This window comes from Dufourea novaeangliae, unplaced genomic scaffold (genome assembly GCF_001272555.1).
Source record: "Dufourea novaeangliae isolate 0120121106 unplaced genomic scaffold, ASM127255v1 scaffold75, whole genome shotgun sequence".
NCBI classification, from domain to species: Eukaryota; Metazoa; Arthropoda; class Insecta; order Hymenoptera; family Halictidae; genus Dufourea; species Dufourea novaeangliae.
The window spans coordinates 340003-353250 of NW_015373946.1; the positions used below are offsets into that span (position 1 = coordinate 340003).

General features: G+C 36.6%; 4 protein-coding genes across 6 annotated transcripts; 2 read left to right on the forward strand and 2 right to left on the reverse strand.

Moving 5' to 3' along the window:
• The first annotated feature begins 266 nt into the window (after positions 1–266).
• On the forward strand, positions 267–5207 carry LOC107186050 (ribonuclease 3). 3 transcript variants are annotated; one of them, XM_015573846.1, is made up of 11 exons: positions 267–396; positions 517–1445; positions 1510–1753; positions 1826–2020; positions 2096–2453; positions 2533–2950; positions 3022–3973; positions 4051–4260; positions 4324–4646; positions 4714–4859; positions 4932–5207. In XM_015573846.1, the coding sequence occupies exons 2-11, from the start codon at positions 538–540 to the stop codon at positions 5096–5098; spliced, it is 3921 nt and encodes a 1306-aa protein (XP_015429332.1). In that variant the 5' UTR covers positions 267–396; positions 517–537; the 3' UTR covers positions 5099–5207. The 3 variants fall into 3 exon arrangements, with proteins under 3 accessions (XP_015429332.1, XP_015429333.1, XP_015429330.1); XM_015573847.1 differs by having other exon boundaries at positions 535–1445; XM_015573844.1 differs by lacking the exon at positions 267–396 and having other exon boundaries at positions 453–1445.
• Positions 5187–6609, reverse strand: LOC107186032 (probable tRNA pseudouridine synthase 2). Its single transcript, XM_015573826.1, has 5 exons — positions 6308–6609; positions 5826–6234; positions 5608–5744; positions 5238–5523; positions 5187–5190 (listed from the first exon to the last, which is right to left on the reverse strand). Exons 1-5 carry the CDS (start codon positions 6444–6446, stop codon positions 5187–5189), a joined length of 975 nt encoding a protein of 324 aa, XP_015429312.1. The 5' UTR covers positions 6447–6609.
• Positions 6610–7353: 744 nt separating this feature from the next.
• On the forward strand, positions 7354–9248 carry LOC107186085 (vacuolar protein sorting-associated protein VTA1 homolog). Its single transcript, XM_015573890.1, has 5 exons — positions 7354–7501; positions 7971–8205; positions 8298–8714; positions 8801–8989; positions 9061–9248. The coding sequence occupies exons 2-5, from the start codon at positions 8097–8099 to the stop codon at positions 9210–9212; spliced, it is 867 nt and encodes a 288-aa protein (XP_015429376.1). The 5' UTR covers positions 7354–7501; positions 7971–8096; the 3' UTR covers positions 9213–9248.
• A 1814-nt stretch (positions 9249–11062) lies between these two features.
• On the reverse strand, positions 11063–13229 carry LOC107186086 (transmembrane protein 35). Its single transcript, XM_015573891.1, has 4 exons — positions 12630–13229; positions 11561–11699; positions 11274–11380; positions 11063–11184 (listed from the first exon to the last, which is right to left on the reverse strand). Exons 1-4 carry the CDS (start codon positions 12738–12740, stop codon positions 11071–11073), a joined length of 471 nt encoding a protein of 156 aa, XP_015429377.1. The 5' UTR covers positions 12741–13229; the 3' UTR covers positions 11063–11070.
• Positions 13230–13248: the final 19 nt, after the last annotated feature.

Genomic DNA, 13248 nt, shown 5'->3' on the forward strand with positions numbered 1-13248 from the left:
ACATTTTAATCGATCGCATGTTACTGTTCACTATATTAATATATTTATTGAATTAGTAAAAACACTTTTTGCATAAAGTGTAGAATTACATGTGCCCTATGTGTGTAGAAATTATATATAATTATTTATTATTGGTTGACTATCTTTCAATAATTTGAATTATGTTTCACTTCAAATCGGAAGATGGCACTTTGGCGTTTCAAAGATTATTTCTCATACCTTTAGATGTCGTACCCGTCCATCGCGATGTAGAGTAATGTTCTAACAGGACCGTAATTTTAATTCTGAACAAATGTTTAAAAGTAGTTGGAGGACGATTACCTTTACGTTATTGTATTTATTTTCATAGTTAAATTTAATATCTAAATTCCATCACACTGAAGAAAATCGAACATTGTAAGAATACATATACATCCTTACAAAGCTTCATAAGCATTATGCATTTTGTTTTGTATTCGTATCAATAAATAATGGGAACGAATTTATTCCTTTCTTTATTTGATATACGATTTTCAGCTACAATATTTTTTATAGAAAATGGCAAATCCTCCTTCAAATGTTGACCAATCCTATTTTTGGAATTCAGGAGTTTCTCAACCACAAAACATGGGGTATTATTCTGTACCACCTCCAAATTTTCCACCTCCAAACTTTAGGCAACCTCCACCATCTTATAATATACCTATTCCCACTATACCTGAAAATAAACCAACCAATTTTATGTCTTCCTACCCACCTACGACAACATGTTACCAAAGTGAAGTTCCAAATTCTTACCCTGATGTATCTTATCAAAATCAAACCCAGCCACAATGTAGCAATCAGAGCTATGGATTTTCTGGTTATTCTCAACCAGTAGTGGAAAATGTTAATTCAAATTGGAATGATGGAACTGCATATCATAATAATACCAACAATGAATGGAATACGAACGTCTATTCGTGTGATTGGAGTAAGTCCCAAGATAATAAAAGTTCTTGGTATGAAACAAATAAAGTACAAGGAGATGACAGGAAGTCTACATCTGATAAATATAATGATGGCTCCAAAAATAAGAGATCTGAATGGAAGTACAGAGATAAGGCATCTTCCAATAGTCATACAAGCAGTAGAAAACGTTCTAGAAGCCCTGAGAATAGATCAAGATCCAGTAGATCACCATACAGATCAAGATATGATTCTCAGAGAGATAGACATTCAAAGTATCATAGAAATAAATCAACTTCTAGAGAGCGGTCGCACAATGAAGACTCTACTGATAGAAGATCATCCTACAGAAGAAATTCTGCACATGTGTCACGCTCTAAAAGATTATACACAAGTCACAGAAGCAGGAAGAGATCAAGATCTCAAGAATCTTACACATCTAGAGCTGCTACCCCAAATAATTGTTCCTCTAGTAAAAAAGACCCAACTGAAAGGGAATTGCTTCTTGAAAAATATAGGTAATATAGGCCTTTGAAGTTACTTTTATAAAAATACTAGTTGCTATCGTAGAATTCTTTACAGGCAGGATTATTGTGCAACCAGTAAAGATATGGAAAGGAAAATGGATGAATTGTCTGCAATGGGACCTGAAGGTATAATGGAAAATGCAAGAAAAGTTTGGACACGTACAGCACCAGCAGATTTATATTATAGTAGAGACGATATTAATCCAAAAGTAATGAGAGGCACACCAAAGTTGCATGAATTGTGTGAATTGTTCAGAAAAGTGTTGATGGATAGAGCTACAGCTGCAAGAGCCTTGCAGGTACATTTATTGTCATAAATATAACTAGAAATTCATGCAGATTCAAAATTGTTTCCAATTTCGTACGTGCAGCCTCCTTATGATCCACCTCCAAGAAAAACCAGAGCTCGTCTATGTAGACACAAATCAGAAGTCTGTAGCAGCAGCTCCTCTTCTGATAGTGATAGTTCAATGGATGAAGATGATAGAACAATGGAAGAACTAATGGCAAAGAAACAGCACCCACAAAGATTACATCCTGAAATGTGGTTCAATGATCCAGGAGAGGTAAGTACACCTCTTTTAATGTCAGATGATATTCAGTTGCATAAATAGTACATTATAATATTGAGGATTTTTCAGATGAATGATGGACCATTATGTAGATGTAGTGCAAAATCAAGGAGGTCTGGAATTCGTCACGGTATTTATGCTGGAGAAGGTGCAATAAACAAGTGTAACTTAAATTCAAACAATGCAGATAGTTTGTATCATTATCGAATAACTATTAGCCCACCAACGAATTTTCTTACTAAAACTCCGACAATTATCAAGCACGACGAACATGAATTTATATTTGAAGGATTTTCTATGCTCTCTCATTTTCCACTTGTAAAATTGCCAACGTGCAAAGTGATAAGATTTAATATAGAATATACAATTTTGTACATAGACGAAAAGTTACCAGAAAATTTTACCATTCAAGAACTGGATTTTTTTCGTAAGCCCCATTTTACTGTATTTGATCGATTATTTTCGATTGTGTTTATGTAGTTAGTAAAGATTATTTTAATTTTCAGAAACTTACTTATTTAAGGAAATATTAGAGCTTGTTGACTTCGACCTACAGGCAGCGCAAGATAAATCTGGCTGTGGACAGTTTCATTTTATGCCTCGATTCGTACGCGATTTAGCGGATAATGGACAAGAAATCTTATCCATGAATGAGGTTCTAAATTATTTAATAAAAAGTAGTAAATTGTTAATAGATCCAAATGATCTACCTAGGTTGGTAGAGGTGCCACAATATAAATGGCAAAATTTTGCTGACGAAGTGAAGGGTATGATTGTTACATACCCTGGAAAAAAGCCATGTAGCGTTCGTGTAGATCAATTGGACAGGAATCAAACTGATCAGTCTCCTAGTATAATCGCCTACCCTGAAATTGTTCATTTTGGAATCAGACCACCTCAGCTTAGCTATGCAGGAAATGCGGAGTAAGTAATGTTTCTTGTAAAATGATTTGTCAAATGAAACAGTGTCTAAATTTTTTTATTTCTTATTTCAGTTACCAAAAAGCATGGAGGGATTACGTAAAATTTCGTCACTTATTAGCCAACATGCCGAAACCATCGTTTGAGGATAAGCGAAAATTGGAGGCGAAAGAGAATAAACTCCAAGAATTGAGGACTCAAAGTAAAATGAAACGCGATGTTACCGTGGATGTTAGCTCTGAAGGATTTTACAGAACTGGAATAATGTGTGATATAGTGCAGCATGCTATGTTAATTCCTGTACTTGTTTGTCATCTACGGTTCCATAAATCTCTGGACAATTTAGAACATACATTAGGTTATGAATTTAAGAATAGATATCTTCTTCAACTAGCGTTAACGCATCCCAGTTACCGTGAAAACTTTGGTACAAATCCAGACCACGCCCGAAATTCTTTGACCAATTGTGGAATAAGACAGCCCGAGTACGGGGACCGGCGAATACATTACATGAACACACGTAAACGTGGTATTAATACATTGATCAATATAATGTCAAGATTCGGTGCGAGAACGGAAACGGAATCCTCGATAGCGCACAATGAAAGATTGGAATTCTTGGGAGATGCGGTCGTTGAGTTTCTTACATCCATTCACTTGTTTCATATGTTTCCTAATTTGGAAGAAGGAGGTTTAGCAACATATAGAGCAGCAATTGTTCAGAATCAACATCTCGCTGTACTAGCAAAGAAATTGAATTTAGAAGAATACATGCTCTATGCGCATGGTAGTGATCTTTGCCATGACTTGGAATTGAGACATGCGATGGCTAATTGTTTTGAGGCATTGATGGGTTCATTGTTCCTCGATGGGGGCATAGAAGTAGCTGATCGAGTATTTGGAGAAACGTTGTTTAAAGATGAGGAAGATCTTATGAAAGTTTGGGTGAATTATCCTAAACATCCTTTGCAAGAGCAAGAACCAACAGGTGACAGGCAATGGATACCGAGTTTTGAATTGTTACAGGTAGGTCTATATGCGATAAGTATTTGGCACTATCGGAATTCTATTATAAAATATTAACGTTTTATTTCTTCGTATAGAAATTAACAAAATTTGAAGAATCCATTGGCATTGAGTTCACTCACATTCGTCTTCTAGCAAGAGCTTTTACTGACCGTAGTATAGGATACACGAACTTAACGTTGGGTTCTAATCAACGCTTAGAATTTTTAGGGGATACTGTATTACAACTTATAGTTTCAGAATATTTATACAAATATTTCCCGGAACATCATGAGGGTCATTTATCTGTAAGTATTATAACGATATTTTTTTCATGAATTGTAACATAACTTTTTTTTTATATTTTACAGCTTTTACGAAGTTCTCTTGTAAATAATAAAACGCAAGCCGTTGTCTGTGATGACTTAGGAATGACTCAGTATGCACTTTACGGTAATCCAAAGGCCGAGTTGAAAACAAAAGACCGAGCTGACTTGCTCGAAGCATTTTTAGGAGCGCTTTATGTTGATAAAGGTTTAGAACATTGTCATGTGTTCTGCGACGTATGCTTCTTTCCACGTTTACAAGATTTTATCATGAATCAAGATTGGAATGATCCAAAGAGTAAACTACAACAGTGTTGTTTAACATTAAGAACAATGGATGGCGGGGAACCTGATATTCCTGTGTACAAGTAAGTTGTAGTAAGGTTTCAAATTAAAGTACAGTATCAAAAAATAATAATTGCTGTTTTATTACAGAGTAATTGAATGTAAAGGTCCGACAAATACGAGAGTATATACTGTTGCTGTATATTTCCAAGGAAAACGATTGGCAAAAGCGTCAGGTCATAGTATACAAGAAGCAGAAATGAATTCAGCCAAAGAAGCTTTAGAAAAATCACAAGGTACAAAGTTAATTAGTATCAAGACTGAAATTTGGAAATATAATTTATACTCGGCTAATATTCTCTTTACAGATTTGTTCCCACAGTTGGATCACCAAAAACGCGTTATAGCTAAAAGTATGAAAATGCAGCAGTGGCCAAACAAACACAAATCTCGGGGACGATCTATGAAACCCACAGATAAACACGATGATTCAGAGTTCAGTCAGCGGTCCAAACGAAGTCGTAGTGAAACGTAACTACTCATTAAAATGAATGTATCATAATATATTGTAATAGTGGATGCAATAAAGCTTGAACAATTATGTTACAATCATTTTATTTTTTTTAACTAAAAATTTGATATTGAGAAACATGTATATTCAAATTTGTGAAGACTCTTTTTTAAATGGTATGAATTTAGATGTAGAATCGTATTCTACTAATGTGGGACTCTGCTGATATAACAAATCTTTATTCTCTGCAAGAATCTTGTCACTTACTGAGATACTAGACAGAATAGACACCAGATCCCAGTGTTTCGTTAAGAGTGCATGGTCTAACGTAAATAAACCATCTTGAATGCAAAGTATTTGAGTACAAGTGGCTGTACTACGAAGTTGCATTCCTACATCATGAACAATGGTTTTTAGGTACATTTCGTACTCATTTATACAAACAATTTCTAAAAAAAAATTAAGTAAATGTATAAAAGTGTAACTGGTTACAGATTCTGTTATCAGACTTATGGTTACTAGAAATGCCTTACCCAATGTAAATTCTGGAGGAGAAAAATGTACACACCTAATTGTATATATCATAGGTATATTAGGATCTGATGGTCGTAATAGACCTTTTACTGCCAATTCATATGCAGCTTGACTTTGCATATCTATTCCACATAATCTGCAAATATGTAAAAGGATATTTGTTATTAAGTCCTGATGGTATCAAGCACTGTTAAATGCATATTAACGTCCCACATACTCAAACATTTTTCTTTGGTGAGAAGATTGCATTGAACTACACACTCTGTCAATGTGACCATGTTTCACATGCTTATAGGTAGATTTTTCTACTATTTTTCCAGTATAAAAATAATTATCTGTTGCTTGACCTAATATTCCTTTTACTTTGTAAAACCTTGTGCACTTGGCATTTCGTAGTTTAAAAGCCAATTTATTGCCATCATTAATGCCACAGACCATAACACCAGAAGTATCCATGCCTGTCAATTTTGTGGCTGATAATCTAAAGTCATTCGGTTGATATCTAGGTCCAACTACCAATGGATTATCTGCATAACTCTCGCGTACAACAACTTTCATAAACTGATTTGTTGGTCCTTCTATAGCTACATGTTGCATTGGAGGTCTCACACGTTGATTATTTAGATCTAGAGACACCAGTGTAAGTAATCAAAATATACTTGTATAGGACTTTATAGTGAAGATGGTAAATATTGTTACCTATGCATAACTTAGAAATCACTGTTGCTTTCATTTGTGAAAAGCTGGAACTTGTGGGCTTATAAAGGATAAATATTCCGTTTAATGCTTGGTACAACTTTCTTGCATCCTGTACGTATTTTTGCACTGTATTTGACATGTTAATATAATTTCTAGCATCCCTAGGAGGCCACTATATAATAATGATTGTATGTACAAATAAACTCAACTGTCCATGATGATATAACTTTAATATATAGTATACATAACGTAACGACAGCCTAGACACTTTGTATCAATATTATTAATATCAATTAATATTAATTAACATGTATTTAGTATTTAGTATTTAATGAATTGGATCTCAAAACATACCATGAGGATTCAGTTCCAGTTTCCACTACTAGGTGGTTACCATAATTTTGAACATTTTTCGAGTTCGCAATTTTTCTGCGCTATTTTAAAAACTTTCTGAATTTATTGTTTTTATTTAGCGAGAGTGGAAGAGCGAGCCGCTTATGTACTGTGATTTATTGCATTATAATTTATATGTATATATGTATATTCCAATAAACATTCGTCAGGTAATATAAGCTTCATTTCATCGAATTGTCTTAAATATAACTGAATAAATATTGTGCAATCCTATACTAATTACAGTTGTCTGGTTCAACAGGTTACTATAGAATATATTGTAAAATCATGTATGTAAGTAGTACTTAAGGCAATTGTTGTTAAATTTATAGAAAGTCATAAAACCTCTGGTGTAGGCGCCAGAGACCCCGTGTGGTGAGAACGTGGGGTCACAGAACCCCCGCAGGTGGCGCCAGTGACCCGTGTGGCGAGAACGTGGGGTCACAGAACCCCCGCAAGGCAGCGCGAGAGACCTGTGGGGTGAGATCGTGGGGTCACAGAACCCCGCAAAGGTGGCGCCACAGACCCGTGTGGTGCGAACGGGGGGTCACCGAACCCCCGCAAGGTGGCGCCACAGACACCGTGTGATGATAACGTGGGGTCACAGGACCCCCCTGCAGGAGGCGCAGTCATCCTAGTCCGCTTCAGCTTAGATACGCATATGTTGGCATGTATCAACAAACCCTGCCCTTTGAATTGTAAATTACGAGTTATAAAACTGATAATTGTTGCAGTTTTATTGAGTCTTTGTTAAAACACTTATCGAATTTCCATGATGACCTTTATGACGTTTGTAATACGGTATGTATATGTGAATACATACATATTTTGATAATGGTAACCTGTAATTGCATGTAGAATATTTTGTTTTGACTTTAAATCTGTGCATCGATAGAAGTAAATAGAAATATATGTAATAGAAAACGATAACTTTTACATTAATGCCACTTATAGTTTGGTATAATTACAATTGCAATCGCAACTTGTTTTTTGCGTACATGTTTCCGATAAATTGATGTCATAGATAATTAAAATTGAGAATATCTAATATAAAGTGTTCTGAACCAAGTAAGCTTGACCAAATAAATTAGAAAACTTGGTTTTTGTTAGTTCACAGTAACTTTTAATCTCTACTAAAATTAAAATAGAAACGATTTGAGTCAACGAAGATAAGTTGAAACTGTAGGGATCTTGCGAAATGAAATTGAAAAAGTATTATCACAATCACGATTTTTCTCTTCATTTAATTATCAATGCTTATTTATTATAGATCCTACATATGTTCTTTGAAAACAAGAGGAATGCAATTATAACACAAAGATAAACAACTAAAGTAAACAAAACAAGGAGAATAAAAACAAAAATAATTTTAAATAGTTAAAATTTATCAATCAATATGGTTAACCCAGATTTATTAGAGACTCCAGTACCTTTGAAAAACATACAACAATATTTGAAAATTGCAGCCACTCATGACCAACGAGATCCTGTTGTTAGCTACTGGTGTATGTAATTGGTCATGCGATAATATTCTTCAATATACATCAATGCAAATTATTGCATGTCACAACAATTTAATTGTGTATTACGATTATAGGTCGACTATATGCTCTTCAAACTGGATTAAAACTTTCAACCAAGACAAGCGAAGAAACTAATTTTCTGTTAAAATTAATGGACTGGTTGGAAACTACTAAAAAGGAATCACGAGAAAATGAAGCTATTACAAATGAAGTAGCTGCGCAAGCACATTTAGAAAATTGGGCACTCAAGCTTTTTCTTTATGCTGATAAAAATGATAGAGCTGCTAACTTTAACAAGAACATTGTTCAGAGTTATTTCACAGCAGGTCTCTTGTATGATGTCTTGACTGTATTTGGTGAACTAACCGAGGAGGCCACACAAAACAGGAAATATGCTAAATGGAGAGCAACCTATATTCATACTTGTTTAAAGAATGGAGAAACACCTGTACCTGGACCTGCAGAGGATAATGCTGAAGATATTGATAGTGGTAATAGTTTGGACATGGACGTATCAATTGTTATTACAAATATATAACTGTCAAAATAGTGATATTTCTTTCTTTTTTTTTTTAAGTCGAAGCAGATGATGATACTAGTACAGGAAAATCAAAAGAAGGAGAAGCAGCATTAAATTTAAACAGAGCAAGCGACGTGCCTAACACTGACTCGTTCGATGCAATGAAAAGTGCATCTAACAAAGAGAGTATTGGAGAATGGTCTTCCACAGTGAAAGATGACTACTGCCCGACGACGGGAACAGAAGGTAAAGCGCAAAAAACTAACTCGTTCAATTTGTGTGCGATTACTTGAACGTTAAGTATCCGTATGCTTTAGGAGGAGTTGAATTGTCGGTGGAGCAAATGAGCAAGGCACAGAAATGTATTAAGTGGGCTGGAAGCGCTTTAAATTACGATGATATACCTACAGCTGTGTTAAACCTGCGAAAAGCTATACATATTTTAACCACTGGACAAGAGCTCGAATAAACTGGATTAGTTGGTCTTCGCACTAGAATCGGCAATTGCTTTGATGTTGCAATCGTTATGTTGACAGTAATATAAACATATATGTTTACAGTTTAATTGCCACATAAGTAAAAATAATAAGTTATTTATTATTATTACATTAATACAACCATGCCGAATATGATGGTTGCTTCTCTCATTTTCTCTTTGGTTTAATATACTTATCCTTGTACACGTACGAAATCGTAAATTGAAATGATGGTGGCATTTAACTTGGTTATTATAAAATACGGTCAATCTAAGTGTTACGATGCACGGAATACGTTGATAATATTTCATATTGCGTCGTAAATATAAATCAATGAATTTCTTAATACCTTTTTCGTTTTCGTTCTCATGGGAGGAAAGGAAAGTATTGTAAAGGTTGGATTCCACTGAGGCAACATTCTGGCAACATTATGTATACTACATAGCTGTATAGGAGAGTCGCGTTCAAACTCGGTGGACATCGCAGCGGCAAACACATATTTGTGGAATAGAAAAAACGCCTTATAACATGTCACATGCAGCAACGGTGTTGCCGTATCGTATCGTCTCGTTAGAAATTGCATTAAACATTCGTGTCAAAAGTCTCGTCGGTCGCATACCACCAGCATATATGTTGCCATGCGTGTGCTCCGATCGAATCGAGCCTTAATGAATATCGGTAAAAACAGAAAGAACTGATATTGAGCAGATTTTTTCTTTGTAAATATGATACATTTACGCGTTTATACGTTGAGCTGTTTAACCCCGCGTCTGTGTGCTTTATAAGAAGTGTAAAATTCGTAAATAAAGTTACGTATGTATATAATACGATACCGTAATTATGGTTTTCTCGCATTGAAAATATTTTGTGCTGTTCTTACGCGCTAAAAAGTACTGATCATTTTCGAGAACAAACAGTATTCTTGATTAATTCAATATTTTTCTAGGGATTGTAAGATGCCGATGCATTAGTAATTACAGGACAAAACGTGCTGTACCCTTATTTTCACATTATTTCCTCGATGTAACCTCGAGTTGGAATATTAACAATATACACAATCTCAACGAAATCTGAAATCGAGAACACGCGTCGCCTTGGTTATCGTAGCAATGAATAACGATCCCGTGGTAACTGAACGCGTTTTATTTTGGTCGATCGTCATTTTCGCACTATTTAACAATAATTAGTTGGTGTTCGTTCATACGTTTCTATCAACTTGAAGGAGTTGCATAAACGGAAAAACAAGAAAACAATAGGTGCAATATATTGCCGACATTAATTCTCATTTAAGGACATTGTACATCTTAATACGATATCGCGAAGAACACATTAAGTCGAATGGCAGTTAAATACCTTGTGTTTGAGCTAATGTTTTGTGTCACACCCTTCGTGAGTAAATATATCAAAATCGGTGGTTGTGTGGTCATCAATCGAAACACGATACTTTTGCTCTTTCGAACTTGAAATTTCAGATTCCAAAATCGAATATTTCAGATAACGCGGGTTTCGCGGTCTTTAGGTGTTTGACACCTTTTTTTCTTCGGGAAAGGAACTTGCCAGAACAGAGGAAAGATGGGTGGTGTTAGCATAAGAATGCTTCGAAAGAGCATGCTTCGCGAGCCGAACGAATTACGCCGAAACACAATTGTTATCTCGTGTAGGCACTCGCAGAGAATCGATCGGTTTTCGTTCGGTTCACAGAAAATGGAAGATCGTCTGGCTCGCTCGCTTTCTCTGTTAACGATAATTTTTAACGCGACTGTCGAGATTATTGGTACCGTGCGCGTAATAAAACTGCCACGGTAACCAAAATTTCGCGTTGACGCGTACGCGTTAAACAATTCTCTGTGTTCAATCCTGCTTTTTGGTTTTATCGTCCACACCGTTGGCTGTTACGGACTGTGCATCCTCCCGCCTAAGTTGCCAATCTATCACTAGGCGTCCCGTCAGCATGAAGAAAAATACCTGTGAAAGAACGGTCAAATTATGAAAGTAACTTCGTCTATTTAATATTTAATAGTTGGAAATTTCACTGCATCTCTCTCTGCTCTTACCAAAGCTGGGGCGATCCTCTCGAATTTATCGTTGACCATGTAATGAGAATACACGGCCATTAACATCAATAAAAGCAACACCGCGTTCGATGCATTCTTTACCTTGTCTGAAAAGATCGGAATAAAAAGTGGGCGAAAATGGTATTTGAAAAAAATATTCCTAGTATGTTTATACAACACGTAACCTTCATATATAATATATACTTATATACAATAAAGGGGAAAAAGTAACGGACGCAGAGGGCGCGCGGTAAACAACGGAAGAGGAAAAGAAAATGTTTTCTTACGGCTAGGTACGATCGCCATTGCGAGGCCACAGATGATCTCGAGCGAACCGACAACTCTTCTGTACCATTTGCTCGGTACTTTGAAGTTCAGGGTCTCGGACAGAGGAAATACTTTCGCGTACTTGACGTACTCCTTCCTCTGGGAACATAGGAACGCAATCGGCTAATGAAACGCTGCAGCTGTAAAAAAAAAGAGGGCCAGCGGGCGAATACAAGGAGTAAGGTACTCGTCGAACGGTTTACGATGAAAATTATCACAATTGCTGGCTGGTAAACACCGAACTCTGGCACTTGCGATATTTGGCGCGTCACCAAAACGATCATGGTTTACTATAACTTTGGGCATTGAGTAACAACATGAGACGAAAATAATCTTTTCACGAGTCACACCCGAACAAGCCGAATTACATTAATATTTAATCGTGGATTTAAGAGAAATCAGATATTTAAATTTGAACGGGGACGACTTGCAGAAAGAAACAAAACTCAAAGCCTCGGAACAACCGTTTTAATTCCGATTATGTTTCTTTTTTCGTTTAGTATGGTCGGCTTCATATTTTTTTTCGCGTAGGTTTCCTTAAAGTATTTAACAGCATAGAAAAAGAGATGACTAACGAAAAGCGGAGCAGAGAATCGCATCGTAGAATATTTTTCTTTTTCAAACGAAATCAATGGTTCAACAACTCGTGGGAAACGCAATTACGATAAACAAAACAAAAATACGTGCAATGTGGTGAGAAATGCATTGTCGAAGCGACGTAAAAAAAGAAAGGAATGATTGACAAAATCGACGGCGCGCGATCGCGGATACATGCTTACGATAATAGACGTTTCGAGTAGGACGGAGAAGAGACAGAGCGGAATAGCCACAACAGTCGACTACGACGTGGGAAAAGGTAGAGAAGGAAGGACAGCCGGTGCGAGACGATGATAACAAGGCGAGGTCGACATTAATACATACAGAGAAACACGAACGAGGAGGGAATCGCGGTGAAACTGGCGGGGCCTCGTTATGATGGGGTGAATAACTGTTACATAATTATACTCCCAAGAGTGAGCTCTGACTCACCAGATCCTTGTGAAGATCCTTGCTGATGTGCGAGGTCAGCTTCATGGTGCCGACGAAAACAAAAAATATTCCAAGAAGAACCGAGAGCGATTTTACGACGATCGAGCCCATATTTCGGGAACGCGAGGCTGTTAGCGACACGAACGGTGGGTAGTACGGAAGAATCGATTCGGAATCTGGACTGGACGAACGACGAGATGCAGCCGCGATTCAGGGTAATGCGCGACGTAGGGACGCTCGGTAGACCTGACCGCCCCTTAGCTATACATATCGATGGATTTTCGAAACTTATTTTCACCAGCGCTCTGTAGAATTATTCAAATCTTACAAAACGACAGCTATGTACACGATATATCGGTGTTCATACTTCCTCCTGTCTCTTTTTCCCATTCTCTTTCTCTTTCTGTCTCGGTTTTGCTCGGTCTATTCCGACTGCGACAGCGCAGACCGCGCGCAACGCTAGGACGGTCTGCGTCGCGTTGCGTTACCTTGTTGCCCTGTAACCTAATTGGTGGGGTTTCTAGAGTCCGAGTTCATTGCACGCAAAGGTCTATTAAGTTTTGCCCGTAATGTGGATCTCGTTTACGTCGTGTTATTTTATTAATCTTTATTGCCTATT